General features: G+C 37.8%; 1 protein-coding gene across 4 annotated transcripts in view; it reads right to left on the reverse strand.

Moving 5' to 3' along the window:
• Positions 1-26,042, reverse strand: part of PLA2G4A (phospholipase A2 group IVA) — a 153,444-nt gene that overhangs the window by 10,318 nt on the left and 117,084 nt on the right. For all 4 annotated transcript variants that reach the window (XM_008696933.2, XM_040636272.1, XM_040636273.1 and 1 more), the window contains 3 exons: positions 25,083-25,154; positions 19,028-19,270; positions 10,653-10,837 (listed from right to left, as the gene is read on the reverse strand). In XM_008696933.2, the coding sequence (XP_008695155.1) occupies positions 10,653-10,837; positions 19,028-19,270; positions 25,083-25,154 (500 nt within the window). The remainder of the gene's footprint in view (positions 1-10,652; positions 10,838-19,027; positions 19,271-25,082; positions 25,155-26,042) is intronic.

The raw sequence follows: 26,042 nt of genomic DNA on the forward strand, positions 1-26,042 counted from the left end.
ATTCAATATTCATCAGGTGTTAACTGTGTGCTAGCAATGTGCTCCTTGCTAAGATGAATAATGACCCTGTTCTCCAGAAGCTCATTAATCTTAAAAAAATTTATAAAAGCACCCTATAAACAAACTCACTATTATGTTAAATCTTGGCATAGGAGGCATGTGAAAATTTACTGATGAACTGAACTGAATGAAATTATAGTGATATAATTGTTATAGGGAAAAAAAAACATTAGGGCTTTGGTTATTTATAAGCCATGTGAACATTTTTTAACCCTTCAGAGTCAAAGAATGATGAAACAAAATGAGGAATACTCCAGTACTGAATTTTCACCTGTACCTTCTTAACACGACCAATTAAAATTAGTAAATTTTATGCATACAAACATATTTGAGTTACCCTGTTTTTTTGTTTTTTGTGTTTTTTTTTGCTTCTGTTTATAAAAAGAATTTAACTTCTGGACTCAGAATGTTATATGTGTAGTGGCCAGGAATGGGCCAGACAGGGAAACCAAGAGTTTAGTAAATGGGCATGGCAGATTGTGTGATGGTTTCCACATATGGGCTCCCTTCCTGGTAAGAGAATTATACATCCCCACCAGAATGAGAAGACACCTAGACAGAACGACGGCAGGTGATTTGTAGCTGCTGATGTGAAACGTGACCAAGAAATACACATTTGTTGTTGGCCACGGAGATTTTAGGTTTGTTTCTGCATCAAGGCTGACTAATGCAGTGGGTAAGCACACACACGCAGTATTAGATTTAAACAAGAAAGCATAAGTCAATATGGAGAGGTGCTGTAAATACAGCTTATTTTTATTTATTATATAGCTTAAGGGGTAGTAGGAAAAATAAGAAGCAGACTCTCAGTGGTAAAAAAGCAGACTCCAGGGCCTGATTGCCTGAGTTCAAATGCAAGCTGTGGGACCACGGGCATGTTTCCTAATGTCTCCACACTCAATAGCCTCAACTGTAAAGTGAGTATGATAATAATAATATATATCTCATGACTGCCATTAGAATAACAAAATGCCTGTACAGTATTTAGAATGGTGCAGGACGCCTATCACTTGCTATACAGAAGTTGGATAAATAAATGTCAATAAAGAGAGGAAAAGAGGTGGAAGGGGAAAAGTAAGGAAAGAAAAGGAAAAAGGAAGAGAAACAGGTACAGAGAAATTCCCAAAGAGATGAGGTTTTATACAATCTTAAGTTATTTTAACTACTCTTTGTCATCACGTCGATTTATTCAATGATAACCATTAGCTGCAAATCAAAGCTCCGTGCTAGGAGATGGGGAGTTCACAGTGAGTGAAACTCTTGTCATTATGGGATTTATAGCCTGGTGAGTGAGAGATAATAATCAAAAAACTCCTTAGGCTTAAAGCCATAGTAAATGCTATGCAAAAAGTATTCACCATGAGATTTGCAGTGTATGTGGACTGTTTCCTCAGAGTGTGCATTAATTCATTCAACAATTATTATTGAACACCTGGTATGTTCTAGGCATAACTCGGCTGTCTTTGAATCCTTGAAGATCGTAAATCGACGGGAAAGATAAATAATAGATATTATAGTACAGTAGAGGCAGAGGATGTGATAGACGGTTCATGCCTGGCCTATGCAGTCTGAAAGGCCCACCTCAAACACAGACACCTTGATTTGCTAGCTGGGTGGTCTGAGACACACTGTGTAGCCACCACAAGTCAACAGGGAAGAAATTTTGTGGTGTGTATGTAGTGATATTCCCCTAATGGCACCATGGGAATCATAAGAGCCAGTCAACCAACCAACTAACCAAACAGGGACCAGGTTGTTCACTATCCCTGAAATAGTAGGCTCCCAACCCCATTTCACCTACATTCCACCTGTTTCTTATTTTCAGCAACTCATCTTCTATCACTGTATGTAAAGTTAACACCATTATCTTCCTCAGGATTGCTATGGGGATTAAATGAGATAACGTATTTTTAAAAATTCAGTAATTTATATTCAACAATATAATTTATGTTAAATATATTTAACATATAATTTATATGTTAAATATTTGTATTTATATTTAAGATAGCACCTTAAACTTAAAGAAAAATATACATTGAACTTTCACTGTTCTTGATGCTTCTGGAATGTTGTGAATTTTAAGTTGATCAATTCTCAATGCCACTGAAAAGAAAAATCTGGGAGAACAAAGGATTTAAGGTATATTAAAGCACTTGTTCCATAAACTAATAGGCAAAATATGATATTTTACTGAAAATTCCATATATATATATAAATTCTAGTTTGAAATTTGAGGAAACTTTTATCACTAGCTCCTTTTTTACCCCCTGGTCAGTTGAATTATTCAGTTTATTTCTTGTCTGGCACTTTCACAATTATTCATTCAAGATTATTCAACACCAAAATAAAACCAAAAGTTCATACTGTGGATCAATTGCGTGAGAATGAAGCAAAAAAAGAGCTTTCTAGTGTTTACAAACATGACTCAGGATGACTAACGATGTGTGGATGTGTGGAGAAAGAGGAAAAGGGAACTTCGTGAGGTAAAAGACCAAGCTATTTTTAGATAGATATTTCATGCTGGAATCAGGAAGCGATTGAAACTTTCCCTTTCCTGATATGATCCTTCTGTGGAAAAGGTTAAAAATGGATGACTATAGAGACGGTGATTACAGGATGGAAAAAACGACCTCCTTTCTGATGTCTCGTTTCTCTGTTTGTAAAGACTGAGAAACAATGACCCAGACTATGACTAGAGCAGACGAGTTGGAAAGGGGTATTTTAGAAGAATGCCATGAGCAAGAACATTGCTGCTTCGTAAAGTATGGCAATATGCCAGAACTATTTTCTATCATAAGTATCCATTTTGGTTGTTGGACACCTCATATACTTCAGATTTCCATAGACTAATTCATGGTAAATTTACATAGTACTAAAATGATTTTCTGTGGAAATAAAAATTTGATAGTACCCTTCAAAGCAATACTTTGTAAGATATACTCATTTTTGAGTACTAAGACACTGTGAAGGATAAGAAAAACAGTCTAAATAACACAGAAATATATTCAAACTATAGTGTGAGTGGCATATATATGCCATTTTATTTATTTTTATATATGGATAAATATATATTTATATGTTTTTAAATATATAAATACTTATATATAATAAACTAGCTTTTCTCAAGAGGAAATGAACTTTTTCTCTGCACACACCTAGGATATGTGCTTTCTATGATGTTTCTCAATATTTAAAATCTATTTTTGGATTGGGAAGAGGTAGAAGTATAAATATGCATATAAATATGTAAATAAATTGAATCTTAAGTGATTGAAGCAAGTAATAGAAGACACAATGGCTAGAAACTACAATTTAGAATTCAATATTTTGTGGGTATGGTCATCAGCCCTTCCAATAAAAAGCATGCTGGTATTAGGATCCAAGAACTTTATAATGCAACAGGGGTGAAAATAATTTTGTATATTTAATAATGTGTAGAATTTACATAGCACTTTATATTTCTCGTTAGTTCTTCACTAAGATGTTACTATACCTTCACAAAAATATGTAGAGAACTTAATGTTGGGTATATCTACTCATCAGAAGGCATCTGATCCTTAATGACCAATACACACGTAGCGGGTTCAGTGGGGGTCCTCAAAAAGATAAGTCCATGCTCTTACCCCCCTACCCAGTCCAAGGACATATGAATGTGACCTCATCTGGAAGAGGGGTTTTTGCAAATGTAATTAAGCTGAGGGTCTGAAGATGAGATTGTCATGGGTTATCTGGGTGGGCCATAAATCCAATGACAACTGTCCACATAAGAAGACACATGCACAGAGGAGAGGCCATATGGAGCCAGAGGCTGACACTGGAGTTTGTAGCCACAAGCCAAGGAAAGCCCGGAGCTGCCAGAAGCTGGAAAAGGCGAGGACAGAGCCTTCGCAGGGAATGTGGCCCAGAGGAAGCCTTGATTTCAATTTCTGGCCTCCAGAACTATGAGAGAATCCATTTCCGTTGTTTTAAGCCACCCCATTTGTGGTAATTTGTGATGGCAGCCCTTGGAAACTAATATTTGAGGTAAATCTATAAATGCTACATTTAACAGGCAGTTCCCTTTATCAGCCATAGTGGATCACTGCCCGGAAAGCTAACACTCGGACCAGTTCGGCCATGATGGTGCGACGAATCGAAATACAAGTCAGAAGTAAATCATACAGCAGAGGCTCTAACACAAGGATCATGCCATAATGTTAACAAATAAATCAGGTTAGTGTGGGAAAATACAATTTTTTTTCTGGTGTGTGTGTGTGTGTTTGACAGAATTTTGGCCTTGAGTGAAAAACTGAAAGATGAAGTCAATTTAAATACATTATTTCCATCATTTATGAAGATTGACTCATCTCCAATTTTCCTTCCTTCCCTCCTCTTTGCCTTCCCTCCGTGCCTCCTTCTCTCCTTTTCTCCTTCCTTTTCTTTTGAAGAAAATGAACCCATTGTTCTGGTTTCTGCTCATTAAGCATTTAAAAGGGCACTGAAAAACTGAGTTAGATTTATGTCCAATATATGGCAACATAATATAAAATAACATTATTTATGGCATAATAACTCTAATCTAGTACTCTCTATAAAATTTAGTAAGGCCAACAAACAAACCCCAAAACTCCAGTGGTAAACTCTGAATTTTCCTATACTCCTTGCTTGCTCCTCACCGGAGCCAAAGCTTTCTTAAAAATGTTTTTTTCTAAAATCACAGTCTGTTTCTTTTGCAGACTTGAATAGGAAGACCCTGGCTTATTTTCATGACCAATATTAAAGACAAATGCTATTAGAATTCTCCTTGGATGGACTCTAATGGCGAAATAAATTTGCACGGCATATACCTAAGCGATTAAAGGGTTAATAAGAAGAAACCTGACAAAATGAAACATAGAGCTGCTTTTCTTAAATCAATTAAAAAGAATATTATTTAGAATCATGAGGCTCTTTATATCCAGACTACTATAAGGTGTGTGCCTACAAACCTAAAAAAAAACCCCATATCAAAAAAGCAAACAAAACAAAACAAAAAACCCCTCCGGTATTACTGACAGTGACATCATCAGTTTCCAAGACCAGTTACAACAAGATATATTAAAAACTGTGATTGCCGCTATCAAAAGCCGTGATATCTATCATTCATATCTCCCTGACAAAATCTGAGATGTAATTATTCTTATGAAATGCTTAGATCAATAATTGTGGAATAAAATTTATGGTTTTATTTTTTCGTCCAGCATTTTTGCTCTGTTCTTTTATTACCAATGGCATTCATATTTCAGTTTCAAAAACACAAAGTTATTCACTAGTTAATCGACTTAGTAAAATCCTGTTATTACACTGGAGCTTCTCCTCTCCTATCGAAAAGCTTCATGTAGATTCCTCATCAATTTTTAAAACTTGCTATATCTAAAATTAGTATCCTAAAAACAAAGAAAAATTAAAATAAGTGTCCCACTTCAACATTAGTATTTTTTTTTTTATCAATTTAAAAACTATATTTAGGGGGTGCCTGGGCACCTGGGTGGCTCAGTCGGTTAAATGTCCAACTCTTGATTTCGGCTCAGGTCATGGTCTTAGGGTTGTGAGATCGAACCCCACGTCCAGCTCCGTGCTGGGCATGGAGCCTGCTTAAGATTCTCTCTGTCTCTGTCCCTCTCTGTCCCTCTGCCCCTTCTCTCTCTCTCTAGAAAAAAAAAATTATATTTGGGTAATCTTTTAAATCCATAAAGAAATACATATTTTATAATGACAATCGTAACACTCGCTAGTTAAAATCATTTTCAATGTTCCAAAAGAGCCTGAAAAATTCATTTTGTTCACTTTGAATCTCCTGACATTCATTTTTTTTTTTTAAAGATTTTATTTATTTATTTGACAGAGATAGAGACAGCCAGCGAGAGAGGGAACACAAGCAGGGGGAGTGGGAGAGGAAGAAACAGGCTCTCAGCGGAGGAGCCTGATGTGGGGCTCGATCCCAGAACGCCGGGATCACGCTCTGAGCCGAAGGCAGATGCTTAACCGCTGTGCCACCCAGGCGCCCCTTGACGTTCATTTTTTGGGGGAAAAAAGTAATATATAATATATTGCAATTTCCTTTATATCAGTCTCTGAAAATACTGTTGCCAGAGTGATGGGTTTTATGTGATCCTAAACCAATAATAAAAGGAAATATATACATATGGGGGAGAGGGGTGAGATGAAAGGAACTGACTAAGTAATTCTAAAGCACATCTATGAGAATGCATAGCGGAAATGTCTACAGAATTTGTAACTCTCTATATATGGAGTGATTGTAGACTCTAAGATGGTCAACATATAATAAAGCTATAGCTATTAAAATACAGTGTGGTATTGAGGAAAGAATTGTCAGATTGTCAGATGAAGCAATGGAATACAGCAGATTAAACACAAAACAGATCCAGGCATTCTACACTAGGAATATAGTAACGGGATAAAGGAAGCATCACAAATAATGTTTAAAAAGTCTTTGAGGGATTATGTTATTATACACCCAATACATTGAAAAATATTAATGAGTTAGACTATTTTAAAGTATCATAAAAAGGAAAATATCAATCTGTATTCAACTGATCTTGTTAAATATGAATTTTAAGAATAAAACCAGTGAAAGAAGTATCTACATAAATACTGAAAATGTTAAAGTCATCAGAAATAAAAATGCCAATACAAATGACTCATTAGATCATATTCGCAAAAATAAGACAAACTTTAATATCCTTAAGATATAAAATAACACTTAATGAATGGCAGCAATACTAAAAATCCAATTAAAAGTAGTTTAAAAACATCAGTATACGCTAACCATGACAAACTATTTACTCTCACAAACAAAGGGAAAAAATTGAAGCAAAACATGCTTCTCCTTCTTTCTGTCATATTGTAAATTTTTTTAACTTTTTTTGGGGGATGATTTTATTTATTTATTTGAGAGAGAGACAGAGAGCACAAGTCGGGGGGGGGGGGAGGGAGGGAGAGAAGCGGGCTCTCTGCTTTGATGCAGGGCTCGATCCCAGGACCCTGAGATCGTAACCTCAGCCGAAGGCAGACGCTTAACCAACTGAGCCACCCAGGTGCCCCTTAACTTTGTTTTTAATATTTTTCAGCCAACAAAGCCATGTAAAACAAGCACTAGCATATACAATCTGATATAGTAATGTAAATTGGTGTGACTTTCTGAGAAAGAAATCTGAAAATATTTATTAAAAGTCTTAAACTAATACATATCTAAGAAGCCAACCTCGGCAATTAATAAAATGTGCGATTAAAGATTCATGTGCCAGGATAATCACTAGAGAGAAAGTGACAAGATAGCAATAATCTGAAAGTGGAAAACAGAGCATTGTTAAAAAATCCTTGCATATTCACATACAGAGATACCATGCTGTGTTTATAATTATGTTCAAAAAAATATTTAACAGCATGGGAAAATGCTCATGATATAATTTTAAGTAGAAAGAAGTAGAATGCAAAGCAATATGATCCTGGTGTACACACACACACACACACACACACACACACGCACACACACACACACACAGAAAAAAGACTAAAGGAAAACAGTAAAATAGCAGCTATTGTCTATGAATAACAGAAATGATATATATTCTAAATGTCCAAATTTTTTACAGTAAGTGTATATTCTTCTTAATTAGAAATAATGAATCCAAGTCCAACTACAACAAAGTACAATGGTTCTTTTTAGAGGTACAGAGTGATATCCTCAAACCTTCCCAACATTAACTCATGAGGTAGTAGAGCTGTGATTCATATGTAGAAGGACGGCTTTGACCTTTATACTCCCATTGGTGAAATGAATAATCCAGTGTCTTCCACCTCCAGAACTAGCTTCTAAGCTATCATCGTAGAGTCATCCATCGGAGCTCACCTCCCCACTGCGGCTCACGGGTCATCAAATCCTGCTCTTGGCTTTCTCAATCACCCATTCTATACAGTACTTCATTATCCTATGCTTGGATTACAGTAAATCCCTCTTTTTAAAAAAATGTCTTCATTTTAAAAAAAATTGCGGGGCTTGAACTCACGACCTAGAAATGAGAACCTGAGCTGAGATCAAGAGTCGGACACTTAACTGACTGAGCCACCCAGGCGCCCTGTAGTAAATTCCTCTTAATTTGAATCTTTTGCTCTTCATCTCCAATTCATCCTACTTTCTACCATGGAATTAATCATCCTAAAATTCCAATTTCATGAAGTCGTTTGTCAGCTGCAAACTCTTCACTGATTCTCTATTTCCCATCATCCAGGCCTAAAGCCCTCCTAAAGGGAGCTTAATATTTATCACTTCTAATCAGATCACTCCATCTCCTCCGATGTGCTCACTGCCATCTCTGTGCCATTTTCGTCCTGTTCTATTTATTTCCCTGCTCATCTACTCCAGGACACACCAATCTAGTCTTATATGGATCTCCCATAACACACATGCTTATATAAAGCCAAACAACTAACAGTAAGTTGCTCATTTTCCTTCCAATGACTCTTGTGAATAAAAGTCTTTTCCCCAAGAAAGCTAAAATGTTCTGGAGATCAAGAACCATGGTTTATCATTAACTGCTGCACACAGCGCACACACAGAAAAAAATACATGTACAACACGTTCAAAGGAGGCATCTAGTAAAGGGGAAAGATCATTAGATTGTCATTCTGGAGCCTTGGAATCTGGTCCAGCTTGACCACTACTTAACTAGCACTTTCCCAGCCAGGTCCTGGGCTATGTTCTGTTCACCTGTTATCTTATTTAATTTGTTGATGTGATGAAATTGCTCATCTCACCAACCCTTGTTTTCTTGTCAGAATACCAGTAACTGCCTCAAAAAAAAAAAAAAATCAAATGTGAAAGCGTTTTTAAAAAGTGAGACTTTATATATATCAAAGAGTTGTTATGATAGCCACTGTTAGTCTTGAGAGCAGTTTCATCATAGCATGACGGGAAGGAAAGCAAATGTCAGAGGACCTGGGTTATTACTGACTTCCTGGTTGACCTGGGTTATCACTGGCCCTTCCTGGTTGACCTGGGTTATCACTGACTTCCTGGTCAACCTCGTTATCACTGACTCTTCCTGGTTGGGAGATCATGGACTATGTCACTTAACTCTATGAATTTCCATGTCTTAATCGATGAAACGGGGATAATAACTCCATCACTCTCACAGAATTTCATTCATTGACTCACAAAAAATGACCTACTCACACTTTGGCCGGCACTTATAATACAATTAGAACCAAATGATTAAAACAAAACATACATTCAAAATTGTGTCCTAGTTCCCAAGGAGTTCACAGACAGTGGAAGATATATGTATTGTAAACAAATACGGACACTACACCATGAAAACTGCCATATTTAGAAGAATCTACTAAGTCCTTTGTACTGAAACTCTATCTGCGAAGGTCAAGAAAGATAACACTTGAGATGTGTCTAAAGAAATTTTGAGGTGTTCCAGGTGGAAGGAAGAGTAACGTTCATGGTCTCACTTGGGTGAGGCCACAGTGCTGCTAAGCAATATATGTTGCCTGTTCAGAACTTTTTCTCATTTCTTCAGAGGCAGACTTTTATTCTCCCCGGGATCCTGGCTCTACCACCTCCACCCTCTCACCCTTAAGAGATACCACTGAATTCTAATTCCTACAAAAGTGAGAAGTCATCAGATGAGTACTTTCTTAACTTCCCCTCTCCATGCCTAGCCATTATCTTCTCCCTCCCCTCTTGCCCCAATATCGACGTTTCTATATCACTCTCCACCTGTATTTTTGTATCTCCTTTGCACTCCTTACCCATGGAACCTTCCGAGGGCTGTGACCCTATCACATATGTCATCTCTCCGTTCTCCAATAACATCTTCATTAATGACTCCCAGCCATCAGCATTTAAACACATTCAAGTCTCTTTTATTAACAAACCACCTCTCCATATACATAGTTTTCCTGCTTCCCACCTCTTGCAGATATAGCGCATCTTCTTCTTCCCTGGACAGTCTACAGGATTATCTCCATTTTCTTATCTTCCACTCCTTCAAATCACCGCAATATGATTTCTGCCCTCACAATGTTATTGAAACTGCCTTTGTCCCATTCACCATAGACTTCCTTGTTGTTAAGTATCTTCAACTGGTTTTCACAACACTGTATACTTCCTTGATTTTTGTTATTTTCCCCTGATAATTGCTGTCAAATCTTCAAAATAGTATTTCATGTCCTCTTCTCTGAGTATAACTTCCCATGCATGGTTTTAATTATCTTTTACTTGCTAACATCCAAATCTCAGCCTAATTTCCTTGAACTTCAGATAGGTTGCATAATTCTTGTTCTGCTTAAGACTGTGAGCTTTAATGTAGGCCATGGGGAATCATTTACAAGTTTCCTCTTTCTCTTTTTTTCTCTTTTTCTTTTTACGAGTTTCTTTAAGAAGGGGAGGGATTGAATCACATCTGTGTTTTTAAAATATGACTCACAGTAATGTAGAAAAATAGGCTCAAGAGATAAGAAATTGGAGGGAAGAAGACTGAGATATCTACAAGGCGTGCAAAAGAACATGCTAGATAATGGAATGCTATATAAATTCTCCTTACCTTGAATGGAGGACTAGAGTCACTTGGACGTGCAGAAAAGTCAAAGGAGATAATGAGATCAACTCCCCTCTGAGGTCTCAGGATCAAGGGGTACGGCAGGTTAAACGTGAGGCCACTGTCCACGACATGAATCTTTTTACTTTTGACATCCAGAGGCTCATATATTTGCTCAAACTCGTCAGGATCTTTAAAAAGGAAAGAAACAAAAGAATGAATTCAGTGACCATTTAACATTATTTAGAACATAAAAATATTTTTAATGTAAATTTGTGAGTGGAATTTCATATGGTTAGGCCCTCAGGCTGTGAAGACAAACATAACTGGGCATGAGTCCTGCTTTAGCAATGGCGAATGAATTATTGTCTTTAACTCATAGTTTCCACATCTGTACTTTCAGGGTAAAAGATCAAGAAAGGGTGCTATGAGGATTAAGTGGGACAACGCATGGAAAATACTTAGATCAGGCCCCGACATTAACTCTAAGCTGCGATTTGGATTTGTTTAGCCGTATTACTTCACTTTACCTAGGTCTTTACTGGCTTAAAAACATTTCCTCATTATTTTGTTTTAAGTTGTAACAGACATGTGAGGTAGATGATATCTATAAATGAAGGATGAAATAAATTCATCTCTATGGTGACAGAACTGGGGAGTGGAGGAGTCTGAATGGATCCCACACTGCATCTCCCGAGGTGATGGGAGTCCAAGGAAATACTCAGCCAACACTTCAGCAGACGTGTATTGTCTGCTACTATTTGGGCTCTATTCTAGATGCTGAACAAGATGCAAACTCTGCTCTAACAGAGCACATGACTGGCAAATCAGTAAACACATGGTTCAGGCAGTATTAAATGCATTGTAGAAAATGATAGAGGGCCATGTAATAGAGAGTAACTTCAGCTGGATAATCAGGAGAGACCTTTTTGAGAAGAAGACCTTGAGCTGAGACCAGAGTAATAATATAGAACTGGCCAACCAAAGATTTGGGGGGATATTTTTTTCCAGGGAGAGGAAAGAGCCAGAGCAAAGGCCCTGAGGCAGAATCAGACTTGGTATGTCTGAGAAACAGCAAGAAGCCCAGTGTGGTTCCAGTACTGGAGGAGAGTAGAATGAGGGGACAAGGGGATCTGAGAGAAAGCAGGGTCTAGAAGTCATTTATGTTTTAATACAAAATAGTAACATGCTCCTCTTCACATTTATGTGTGGTGCCCCTCATTCACTTCCCAGGAAAGAGAGATGTGATCAGAATGGAACTGTTTTGAGCTGAATGAAATAACATGCAATTGTTTTGGTCTGTATCCTTGTCCTCACACATGTTCCATTAAGAAGAAGGCTGGAAAGTTCAAGAACAGAGTGAAGATGTTCATACTAGACATGCATGATGATCTCTGAGAAAGCTAGTAACTTCTATTTGGCAAGCCTTTTCACAGAGGCAGTAATAAAAACTAGAGGGTCAGACTGACTTGTGTTCATAGAACCCCCTATATTAACTATAAGATAGTTAATACCTATTTTCCAGGAAAACGTTCAGCATATGGTGAGAACCCACAGCGTATTCGTTTCCTCCATATATTTTTTTTTTTTTAAAGATTGTATTTATTTATTTGACAGAAAGAGAGACAGCCAGCGAGAGAGGGAACATAGGCGGGGGGGGGGGGGGAGAGGAAGAAGCAGGCTCCCAGCGTAGGAGCCTGATGTGGGGCTCGATCCCAGGACTCCGGGATCACACCCTGAGCCAAAGGCAGACGTTTAACGACTGAGCCACCCAGATGCCCTGTTTCCTCCATATATTTCTAAATAAGAATGATACTGATTATAATCCTCTCATGGTGAATTTTATCATTATGTTTTAAGAGCAAGGGATCCCAAAGAAAGGCAAATCTTTAAATTCTTCATGTCCCATTAAACCCATACTCCTCCTTATTAAAATTGGAAAAGCACCAATGAAACAATTAGGCTTGACATTTATTCAATGTGAATCGCAACAGTTCTAGATTTGGGCTTAGTTACTTAAAATGTTATTATCCTTTCAGTTTCTACAGTTAACAGGGAATCATGTTTTTTTTTTTTCTCTCCTGTTTAGTAAAATTTCTCATCCCTAGAATACTGAATAACAAGTGAATGCTACAAACATAGACTAGTGTGTTTAGGAATGAAGAGGAAAAGAGTTTACAGCTGAGGTGATCTGTACTACCCAGAACTGGTGAATGAGAAAAGGTGTGACTGAATGGTCTTAAACAAAAAAACCCAAATATGCTAAAACAAAAACAAAACCACCCCCCCCCAGCTATGGCGGGGAGTGGTTTAGACAAGAATAAGGTCATATGATTGAACATATGACTGAATGAAAAGATAGGCCAAGTTAAAAAAAAAAAAAGTCTTGCTATATCTGAGGTGAATGCGTAGGCCAAAAAGAAGAGAAAAGAGAAATTATTTGGTAAATAATCATCTCCAGGTTAACTCTCCTTTCTTTTCTTATCAAGCATGTGTGGATTGTAGTGACAAAGTACTTTGCTACCAGCCAAGATTCTAAATTTCCATCTATCACAGAAACTCGAACCTAAGAATTATAACATTGAAATACAGATATATTATCAAACACGATTTTAATATTTATTCCTCTGAAACGTTTATTGTTTAAAAATTACATATGTAAAAAAAAAGTTTAAAAAAATAAAAAATTACCTGTGTAAACTTTTGAAAGGTGAACAATTGTGGGCCTTTGTCTTATATTAGTTTTTAAATATTTTACTAAGAAGCTGGACATTCATTATTTGGGTACTTTTATTTCTCCTAAAAGCAGTTTCATTTATTTTGAGTGTCTCGCATGTATTAGAAATTTCATCTACGAGACTGATCATCCTTCGAAGACTCTTAAAAAAGAGGTATTATTAGTGTCATTTTAAAGGTAAGGAAGCGGCGCCTGGGTGGCTCAGTCGTTAAGCGTCTGCCTTCGGCTCAGGGTGTGATCCCGGCATTCTGGGATCGAGCCCCACATCAGGCTCCTCTGCTGGGAGCCCACTTCTTCCTCTCCCACTCCCCCTGCTTGTGTTCCCTCTCTCACTGCCTGTCTCTCTCTCTCTCTGTCAAATAAATAAGTAAAATTAAAAAAAAAAAAAAAAAAAGAGGTCCAGTTTCACACAGTGATAGTCAGGATTCCAAGCCAGGCCCGGGCCTGAGCCGTCTGTACCGTGTGTCTGTGTTACTTCACTAAGTGGTGGGGGCCACAGAATGGAAAAGGTTTCAAATGGCTAACTTAAAAAGCAGCGATTACAATGTAGAGAGATTAACTACCCACGCAGCTATCGATCGTCAAAACCACATTAATATGTGTCTTTAATCACAAGTAAACACAAACATCTTAAAAACACATTAGTGGCAATATTTTTCACAATGCAGTGATTTTCCCTAATATAATAAAGTATAATGACAGTTCACAAATATTTTTCTTTGGCTTCCAACACTTAGTGCTTTTTTTAAATTTTAGCTAAAAGATTTACTGAAACAGACCACTTCTCTCTTATTCTGTTTGATATGCTCCTTCTCATCATGAAACTGGTAGTCTCCTTTTTTTCTCTTTTATATCCAAGATAACATCTGAGAGATATACCATGACGTGACCAATTTCCAGCTCTGGCACGCAGCTAAACACCATGGTTCCACCCTTCCAAATAAACTGACAGGAAGTAGTGTTTCTTAATTGTGTTGCAAACAACATAGTTTTGCAAGATATTAACAGATGTTCTATACACAAAATAAGAGTTTCATGATCAAATAGGTTTGAGAAATAGAAGGTCAACAGCTTAAAGTAACGGCTAATTATATTGTGTGTTTCCTGTCCCCTTACTATGCCTTGGGCTAACTGCCCTTTTTAATGAAGATGCTACTTAAAAAAAAAATGCCACTTAATTTTCACACGAAGTCTGTAAGATAGGTACCACTATTATTTCTATTTGGTAAGTAACCTTGGAGTAAATAGTGAAGACTGTTGCAAACTCGCTGCCCTATGGTTCCAGGTTCCATCGGGCTCAGGGGTGTTGCTTTTTAGGTTGGCTCTGTTTTTCTATCATTGTTTTAACTGAGGTTTATACTAAGTAACTGCTCAAGACCGTCCTGCTAATAAATGGCCTGGCCAGGATTCAAATGTAAGCCAGACTGCTTTTCAAGTACTGTCTTGGGGCACCGTAAGTAGGGCTGCTTAAATTCATTAGAGCAGCGCATCGCATCGTGAAGAGGGGGATAGAATTAGTTTTTCCAAATTTATTTGAATTTGAACCCAATTTATTGTACAATACCTACTAGACTGTCCGAGAGTTTGATAAATCCCACTATGGCAATATCCTCCCACAGTTTAAAACATACTTGGTTTCTAAACCTGTAAATGAGTTAATCAGGTTCTTTGTGAGGTATGGAAATATGCCGTGTTTTATAATTATGTACCATCTCCTTAAAGCAGTTCAGCTATGGATAATTGAGATGCTCATTTTTTAAAAAAATATTTTATTTATTTATTTAGTTGACAGAGAGAGAGAGCGAGAGCACAAGCAGGGGGAGTGGGAGAGGGAGAACAGGCTCCCCGCTGAGCAGGGAGCCCGATGCGGGGCTCCATTCAGGACTCTGGGATCATGACCTGAGCCAAAGGCAGATGCTTAACTGACTGAGCCACCCAGGCGCCCCTGCAATGGTCATTTTATAAATACCTTACACAAATTCAATTTATGATATACAAAAATGTTTGGATGCTTGTGTACTGAACTCTGGCCTAAATTAACACACGCCTCGATTTTTTATTCCAGATGGTATGTGTCACAGTAAGTAACATAAACAGAAAAGTAAACAGGAAAGAAGTCACATAAATAATGGACAGCTTCTCCGAAATTAGTTTTTAAAGGTATACAACTATTTTGAAGTAAACAAATGAGAGGCATTCCCTCATCTTATTATTTCTCTTATTTTCAAAAGATTGTTTACAAGGTGAAGTAACAGGCACAAAATGGCACTATTTTTTTCTCATCTGAGGTTGAGAGATTGTTTTAATTCTAAGACACTCAAATTTTAATCCGTACAAACAAAATCATCATAGGGTAAACTAAAATGTAAGATTTTCCTACACTAAAATGTAAGATTTTCCTAATATCTAGATAAGATAAAAATCTCTATTTCTTTTTTGCATGGGGAGAGTACAAAAATGAGAGAAATAACTTTAATGTTTTAATAAAATTATGGTATTTTTAACTGTATAATAAGTAGGGTTTTTAAAAAACATTATTTATTTATTTATTTATTGGGGGGAGAGAGAGAGAGTGAGCATGAGCGGAGGGAGGAGCAGGAGGAGAGGGAGAGAAGCAGACTCCCCACTGATTGCAGAACCTGCCGTGGGGTTTGACCCCACGACCCTGAGATCATGACCTGGCTCAGGTGCCCCTGTATAATAAACAGAAGTTCTAATGAAGACTTTATGAACCAAGATGATTACAGTTTATGATAAATGTTTTAATTTTTAGCTCCACACACGTGGCTAGTCTAAAACTTGGAAATAATCGGAGACAGACAGGGTGTACTTTAGTAAGGACCTGTCTGAGAGAGCACTAATCGATTTAATAAAACCAATCTAACACGCAGTCATTTTTAACAGCGTTAGTCTGTAAATTATGAATTTGAATGAACTCATCACTGACCTGACTAGATTCTTGACTAAAATCTATATGCCATACACATCTTTTTTTTCCAGCTGGATAAATACAGAGTGAGTGAAATAGAATCTTTATGAGATACAACATTCCAAAATAAAATTTAAAGTTCTTTGCAAATAGCATTAATTGAAAACAGTTTTTGGTTAACACATTCCAAAATACGTCAACAAAAGAATGTTTAGTTGATGTTACACCATATTTTGAGATGATTAAATTTTCTACTTCCTCCTTTTACTTTATGAGAACTGTCCGTGAGTCTTCTTTCAAAGGGCACCCAGTAAAGAAAGGAGTCAGATTAGGTGACATACAATGATATTCTCCAAGCACCACAGAGAGAAGTAAGGACTGTGTCTTCATTGACCCACAGTTCCATCAGAATCAGCGGTGCTGGGTGTCAGTTTTTCTCTACTTTTCTATTATTCTTAACTAAAATACATAAATCTTTCCATGAATCAAAACTTCAGGGAAAGGTCAAAAACTAATTTCAACTTTTATGAGGGCGAGGATTACAGTGTCTCACGGACGACTGGCTTCCTAGTACCAAACACGTTGCAAGTGCTCTGTAAATACTGTGTGAATGCACGAATAAACAAAAGAAACAAGGAAGATGAAAATGGAGAACACTTTGAAAACAGGTGAAAATAATGAAAGACACATTTCTTAAGGTTGCCAAATTTATCTACTAAAACTACAAGATGCTGTTAAATTTGAATTTCACACACACGACAAATAATGTTTTAGTACAAGTAAGTCCTAAATGTTGCAAGGGCCACACTTACACCACGTATATATACATATATATATGGCTTGGAATTCAAATTTAACGAGGCCTGCTGCATTTGATCTAGGAAGCCGAAGACCTCTGAATCTACATAAAATATTGCAAAACCACCAGGGAGTTGTTAAAATGCGGAGTGCAGAATGCATGCTATGCAAACCACAGGAGCTATTCTGGGTAGCCCTATCAAACTAATAACATAAAACAGATGTAATGTAGTACACAGAAAGGAAACTTCCATTTGACATCAGCAAAACAATGACTAACAAAAACAAGGGCTGAGGGGAAGGGAGTCTAGCAGAAAGGAAAAGCTTCTGAGCAACGCTGAGGTCTGTGACCCCATGCTAGGTCAGCTGAGAAAACTGTAGGCAATGAGAATGACTTTCTTTGATCTTTCTTTTCTTTAGAGTAAAATAGCTCTAAAGATTCTTTCTAGCTCTAAATGACCTTTGAGACTAAGTTTTTTAACGGCTGTCATCATTCATCCATAAAGCCTAAGTTTCTAAGGAAGACACATTTAATGGGTATGATAATGGCAATAAGTATAATCATGGGCCACAAGACAAATGAGGTCACTGATTAATGGGCAAGGGTTGTTTTTTTTTTTTAAATTTTGGATGAATTTTAAAATAGATATTGACTCTATCACAAACAGACTTTTATCGTTGTTAATATGAAAGGGTACGGATTGCATGCCATACCTCACATCCTAGACTTCGATGCCATAACATAATGTAAAGTATAGTGAGTTTCTAGTCTTCTTGTTTAAAAAACAAGGGAAAACTTTGCTTTTGCAATTTCCTTTCGGCTCAAGCAACAAGTGGAAACAGCACCACCAGAAACACCACCAAACCTAAAGCCATGTCCTAATTTTCACAAATATTTTATAGGCATGATGCTTAACCAGAGAGCAAGAAGAAAGGGTTTTGCAAATACTCCACCTACGTTTCTACAGCATCCTGTTGGTGCCCGTAAGCAGAAATGACTGAGAAACGACATCTGGGCAGTTAACGGAAAAATGATGGTCTGATGACGTAGGAAGATTTTAGATGACAGGATCATTATAAGAAAGATTATTATGTATTGATTAGTCACGAAGGCAAATTTAACTTTTAATTTGAAACATGCATGGAACTGAAGAATAAAGGGAATTATTATTCCTTGGAATTTGACAAAGTAACAAACAAGACAGTGAGTGGGATCTTACCAGCTGGCCTTAAGAAAGTTAGCTAACATTTCTGAGAACTGGAGGGACAGGCCCAGGTGCCTCACAGACACTAAGACCGGTGAAGTCAACTCCACTCGGAACCCTGGGTTGCAGGCCCTCCTGTGCACACAGTTGGGCTAAGGACCACGTTAACCAGAGTCCCATTTGTGCCGGTTCTGCTGAGACCTGCCCTTTGCCAAGGAAAATACCCACACGGGATTCAAAGGAGGAAATGAGACAGAGGCTACATTTCTGCCACTTCCACTGCCAAGCACGGTTGTGGGGCGTTTGTGGGGGTGATTCTGAAGCGTTTTTGGAATCATTCCTGGAAGCTCAGCCTGGAGCTTTCTCTTCCAAGCCTTCGAACAACTTTGTAAACACCTAATTCCCTACTTTAAACCCCTCTCAGTTAAACAAGGGAGACGGTTTCCTGTTTTCTGAGTGAACCTTGTCCAATACAGAGAGGATCTAAGGTCCCTCCTCAGTGTTTGAGTGAAAATTTTCTACGCTGACGTATCTATGCCACTTCCTGTCCAATGAATATGTTTCTTCCAAAAAAACAGAAGTTTGAATTAAATGGATGTTGCTGTAATTGAGCATAAATGGATAGGTATTGACAATGATCAAAAGGCTTCTCCCTAGAAAGGAATAAAGATCTCCTGGATTAGCTTCCATGGATTACGTTTTGTGTGCTTACCTGCTACGGCTGCATCCAGTTCGTCTTCATCCAATGATTCCTGCGTCATAAAGTCTTTCAGAGGAGACATTGGATAGGATGTATTGAGATTCAAGCCCAACATGAAGTTGTGCACCTTCCCAGCACGTCCTTCTCTGGTATTGAATAAAGTTGAATCACTCACCAAAGCCATTATCATACGATGGACCCAACTTGCTTGATTGTCATTGTGATACTCCCTTTCAGCATCTTCATTTTCAGTGCCTAAGGAAAAAGAGCCACAACATTATATAGATTCCCACGTCCCTTAAGAAAAACTTTGGATAAATACCTAGTAGCACAATTGCTGGATTGTAGGGTAGCTCTATTTTTAAGTTTTTTGAGGAACCTCCATATTGTTTTCCAGAGTGGCTGCACCAGTTTGCATTCCCACCAACAGTGTAAGGATTCCTCTTTCTCCACATCCTCACCAACACCTGTGGTTTCCTGATTTGTTAATTTTTGCTATTCTGACTGGTGTGAGGTGGTATCTCACCGTGGTTTTTTTTTTTTTTTTAAAGATTTATTTATTTATTTGACACAGAGAGAGACAGCCAGCAAGAGAGGGAACACAAGCAGGGGGAGTGGGAGAGGAAGAAGCAGGCTCATAGTGGAGGAGCCTGATGTGGGGCTCAATCCCAGAACACCGGGATCACGCCCTGAGCCGAAGGCAGACGCTTAATGACTGAGCCACCCAGGCGCCCCTCACCGTGGTTTTGATTTGTATTTCCCTTGATGCTAAGTGATGTTGAGGAATTTTTTCATGTGTCTGTTGGCCATTTGAAGGGGCACAGGCACCTCAGTGTTTATAGCAGCAATGTCCACAATAGCCAAACTATGGAGAAAGCCCAGATGTCCATCAACAGATGAATGGATAAAGAAGATGTGGGGTGTGTAAGAGAAATGTCAGTCAGAGAAAGACAAATACCATATGATTTCACTCATACGTGGAATTTTAGAAACAAAAACATGAACATAGGGGAAGGGAAGGAAAAATAAGATAAAAACAGAGGAGACAAACCATAAGACACCCTTAACCATAGGAAACGAACTGAGGGTTGCTAGAAGGGAGATGGTAGGGGGATGGGGTAACTGGGTGATGGGCATTAAGGAGGGCAACGTGATGTAATGAGCACTGGGTGTTATATGCAACTGATGAATCACTAAATTCAACCCCTGAAACTAATAATATACTATATGTTAACTAAATTGGTTTTAAAGAAAATTTGTAAAATACCTTTGGCAATTGAATGGTAAGATTAATAGTGAAGCTCTGTGGCTTTTGATTGGACATTTATTTGTCTAACTTACAGTAAATATTTCAGTAATCCTTTTTGTTCTTAAGCTGTTCTTACTTTACTCTTTACCTACAGTCAGTCTGCAGATCGTGTTCTTGATGCGTTACGTGGTCTGTTCTTACATTTCCAGGCAAACTTCTATTCTCGCCTTTCTGGCCTTCCCCAGTCCTTTCCTTCCTTGTGTCTAGCCACACACACACACAGGGAAATTCCACAGGAGCTAATCCTCTCCTCTCCATCACTAAGTTTCCTTCCCTATTCTGTTTAGTAAACATCCAGGAATCATGCAAACTGAGAGACAGCTGAAGGACTCAACACACATATTTCCTGCTCAGTAAACACTCTACGAACAGTCATTTCATCCTGGCTTATAAAGTTCGGAATTTAAAACCATGTAATTTAAACACATGCCTTAACATGTCTTAAAATTCCGCAATCTTCTGAAAGCAGCAGTTTTAAACGACTTTGTCCTTAAAACCTGTGCACACCTCACCCCTGCTGGGAAGCCACATCGTGGAGCTGCTTAGAACACTGGCTTCAGAATCAGCCTGTCTGGATTGCAATCCTCTCTCCACAGCTTACTAGTGAGGTACCTCTTCTCAGCCTTCGTCTCCTCATCAGGACACCTCGCAGGACTGGTGTGAAGATAAACTGAGATAGTGCATTCATGCGCGTCTCTTAGAAAAATGCTTGGCCTGTCATGTATCATCATAAATTCGTAATCAACACTAGTTAGTAGTAGAGACAAGAGGTGACAGTGGCCGCTGCGTCATCATTATCATCAATATTATTCATTGATAATCCAAGTCCAGGAATGCTGTGCGGTAGAGCATAATTCCACCGGCCTGCATCCCTCTGTTCAGATTTCTGGGGATTCTACATAAATAGACATGCATACATTAAACTGTATGTGTATGTATATGAGAAAAAAGAAAAAGTCTATGTTCAAACTTCATAATTTCTAAGAAATGTTAACTAGACATACATAAAACCATAATAAATACTTGTTTTTAGCTACATAAAGATTAGCTTAACCGAGCTGACTAAATGAATGGATCTTTCAGGAGCCAATTCAGATGACTACATACTCACAAAAAATATATATATTTTTCTACTCCCACACTTCTCCAAAGCCATATATGACAAAAAAATCTTTCACAAGAACAAACTGGGTTTTCAAGTGACTTGATTTAGGGGCACCTGGGTGGCTCAGTCAGTTAAGTGACCGACTCTTGGTTTCAGCTCAGGTCGTGATTTCAGGGTCATGAGATTGAGCCCCACGTCAGGTTCCATGCTTAACTTGGAGTCTAATTGGGACACATTTTCCCTCTCCCTTTGCCCTTCCCCCCCCGAGTTCATGCTCTCTCTTTCTCTCAAATAAATAAATAAATCTTTAAAAAAAATTAAACTGAATGATTTATATCTTCTGGTTACATAGGATCCGAAGAAGATACCAATTATTTTCCAAAAATTTGGAGCTTCCTCCCACTCCTCCACTTCTTTCTCCTCCTTTTCCTTCTTCTTCCTCCTCCCCCTCCACCTTTTCCTTCCATCATAATTACCATCATCATCATCATCATCATTATTGTCATTATTATTAAATAAACCTCACTTCCATACCAAAAGAAGATCTACTTTCCTTAAGAGATATTTGGAAATGGCATCATTTGTGGGACAAACCCAGCAGTCAACAGATAAATGATAATCGACTGCTTTTTAGTTACAATACTAAATAAATTTCTATTTGCATAGCCTTTTACAACTTAACACCCTTTATATGTATTTGCAGTTTGATAATTGTAACAATTCTGTGAGAGCAGGTAAAATGATGCCAGTATAGATTTGAAGAAACTAAAGTTGAAAATTCCTAAAGACCTTGCTCAAAATCATCTGAGGAAAAATGAAGAAGCCTCAAGAGAATGAGGAGACAAGCCACAGACTGGGAGAAAATATTTGCAAAAAACACATCTGATAAAGGACTGTTTATCTGACAAAGAACCCTCAGAATTCAACAATAAGAAAACAAATATCCCAATTAAAAAATGGGCAAAGGAACTTACAGACACCACACCAAGGAGGACATAGAAATGGCGAGTAAACATATGAAGAGATGGTGTACATGATGTCACCAGGGAAATAATGATTAGAACATCAATGAGATAACACTACACACCTACTAGAAACCCCACAATCCTAAACATTGACATCACTGAATGCTGGTGAGGATGTGAAGCAACAGGAACACTCACACATGCTCATGGGAACACAAAACAGGACAGCCACTTTGGAAGTTTTTTACAAACTAAATTAGACCCCCAGCACATGATCCAGCAATCATGTTTCTTGGTTTTCACCCAAAGGAAATGAAAACATATCCACACAAAAATCTGAACATGGATTTTTTTTTTTTAAGATTTTATTTACTTATTTGACAGAGATAGAGACAGCCAGCGAGAGAGGGAACACAAGCAGGGGGAGTGGGAGAGGAAGAAGCAGGCTCCCAGCAGAGGAGCCTGATGTGGGGCTCGATCCCAGAACGCCGGGATCACGCCCTGAGCTGAAGGCAGATGCTTAACAACTGAGCCACCCAGGCGCCCCTGAACATGAATGTTTATAGCAGTTTTAATAATGGCCAAAACTTGGAAGCAACTAAGATGTCCTTCAATAGGTGAATGGATAAATAAACTGGTACATTCAGACCATGGAATGTTATTCAGTGCTTAAGAAAAAAAAAAGAGCTATGAAGCCATGAAAAGACATGGAGGAAACTCAAATGCACATTACTAAGCGAAAGAAGCCAATCTGAAAAGGCTGCATACTGTATGATCCCAACAATCTGACGTACTAGAAAAGGCGAAGCCGTGGAGACAGTAGAAAGAAAGTGGTTGTCAGACGTTGGGGTGGGGGACAGAGGAAGAAATAAACCGCACAGAGGGGTGCTTCGGGCAGTGAAACTACTCTGTATGAAGCTATAATGGTAGGCACATGTCAGTCTACATTTGCGAAAGCCTCTAGAATATACGATATCAAGAGTAAACCCTAAAGTTTGGACTTTGGGTGATAAGGATGTGTCAATGTGGTTTCATAGATTGTAAGAAATATACCACTCTGATATAGATGTTGATAGTGGGGGAGGCTCTGTGTGTGGGGTGCAAGAAATATATGGGAACTCTCTGTTCTTTCTGCTCAATTTTGTTGTGAATCTAAAATTACTCCAAAAATTTTATTTAAAAGGAAAAAATGAATATTAAGAACTAGTAAGAAATCCCTAAGAACATCCTGAATCTCATTCTCCCATCTAGGTTGGTACTAAAACAAAAGTAGGCATGTACAAAGGGCCTTTGAACTTCTCAGCCTTAAGATAACCAGAGGTGATCAAATGTACCAACCATCTATAGCAATTTCCTTAATAATTAACAAGCCATTATTACACCTACCTGACAGTCCCTCTATTAATACACACTAATTCTAAAAATGTTAGGCATATACTGTCTATTCCCTTTGTAATGGCCAGCACCCTTCATTAAAAGGAAATTCAAAATTAAAAAAAAAAAAAGACCCAAACAACTAAAAAAATTAAAGTTAAAAACAGGAAGGAGACAGAATGAGGACTGAGTTCTTTCCAGGCCAGGATTCTTTCATGGTTCCTGCCTAATATAGGAATTGGGCCAATCACAGGCTTCCTGAAGCAGCAGGACAGTGGGCAAATAAGGACTGAAGAGGAGACTGGGAGCAGCGGCTAAACCTCGCGCCTGGTCGAAAGTTTTGTCTGCCCAGGGAAGGGTTAATTTTTTAAATTTTACAAGAAACTACAGGCCAGCCAAACTGTGGGCTTGTGTAGCTGCATTTCCCAGAGAAGCTACCCTTCCTCTAGTTTATACAAACCCATCTTACGAGGAGGTCACGGCCCCGCAGTGAAAAGAGAATTTTAATTTTAATTTTAATGTTGATTCAGCAAGGATAAAACAGGCTCTTCCAATATCTACACCGTGGCGGGAGGAATTCATGAATTTAGAGCAAAAAAAGCATTTAATACCTTCTGAAATTTAGATGGTCGCATTCACACGATTGTAGGATGTTTACCCAGTTATTATAAAATGTAGAATCACTCCACTTTCCCACATAACACTTGCAACAAATACCCCCGATCCTCACCTTATCCCTGCCCCGTGATCCACACCAAGCTGAAAACTGCCTTGTCAAAATGTGAAAGAACTCATTTACACTTAGAAATAACATCAACGATAAAAAGTTCTTGATAATTCTACCCCACTTCGTCACCAATCTCTTCCTAAGAGGTGGATTGCTGACCATGGGATAAGGCTCAGGAATGGACTGAGAATAATTGTTCACATGATACTTTATTAATAACAAAATTTTTACAGATGAAATTTTAATTTTTTAAAGCCACGGAAAAATGTTCCCATATCACAATTTTCATGCCAAGAAGCCTGGTGCTCTAATCGGACTTGGAATTTGGTATTTCAATCATCCCAGTTTATTCTCCATTTGTTCCATGGATACTATTTTGAGGTATTAAAAAGAAAAGCATAAGGGATATTTATATTGGCATATTTTATTATATACACAGCATCAATTATCTCTGTGAACCAAAAGCGACCATACTCTCTATCACTCCGTGGCTTAAGCAGAGACCACCATTAGCATCTTGAGCGAGGAATCGGATACAACACGTAGTTCCTTTCCTAATGGACCCCTGCCAGAGAAGATTCTCTTACCTTTGGGTTCTTGTGATTCATCATCGCTATCTGAGCTGTCATTACTCACAATATGCTCTGCTGTAATATTTTCTGCGGGGAAAAAACCAGAACAGTTGAAGGATCTCAGGTGTCAAGACTCACAATTAAATTTACTGTAAGGAAGAAATCTCAGGAAAACCACCAAGTGAGAGCTACCGAGTTTACTAGTGTAAACTTAGATCAATTTAGTACTGAAATTTATTAGTTTTACTAGTATTTTAAAATTTCTCATTGGACCACAACATTTCCCAGGACAGGAAAAATTAGTTTAAAACTACTCATTCATGATTTAAAGGAGAGAATTTTATTTGTTTGTCTTAAACCTGACAGAAAGAATAACTTGGTTGTAGCTCCTTGTTATACCAAAAAGGTATATTTTTCTGCAATGAAATATTTTTAAGTAGTGTTCAGGAGGGTAAATGTAGGGTAAAACCAAAATCCACAGGGGACCACAGAACGATTCCTTCAAAATGAATGAAAACTACTAACATAAGGTATCTTTTGATTTTCAATAATACTGAAAATTGTTGAAAGGTGTCTTTTGGTGTCAAGAATTTGGTGTCAAGAATTATTAAGAGGGCAGTTATAAAAACTGAAATAGAAACCATAAATCCTTAACACTTAAAACAAAGACGGGAGTAAAATCCACATAATAACTAGTTCTTTTTTTTCCCAAGTAAAAATTACCTAAACTATGGAGTACACAGGCCATTCTTATCATCAGCATTTGTAGAAAAATCAAACTTTCTTTGGACACTGACATGAAACCACTTTCTATATAGTGACTTTTTTCTTCTCCCAGTCAGAATTTTTTTATTTTAAAAAACATGACTCTGAATTTATAATTTTCACTGATAGAATCATTTTAAGGCTTTAAACTCAGAGAAACAGACTCTAAATTTATAATTTTCAGTGATAGAATCATTTGGGGGCTTTAAA

This window comes from Ursus maritimus, unplaced genomic scaffold (assembly GCF_017311325.1).
Source record: "Ursus maritimus isolate PB19 unplaced genomic scaffold, ASM1731132v1 scaffold_2, whole genome shotgun sequence".
NCBI classification, from domain to species: Eukaryota; Metazoa; Chordata; class Mammalia; order Carnivora; family Ursidae; genus Ursus; species Ursus maritimus.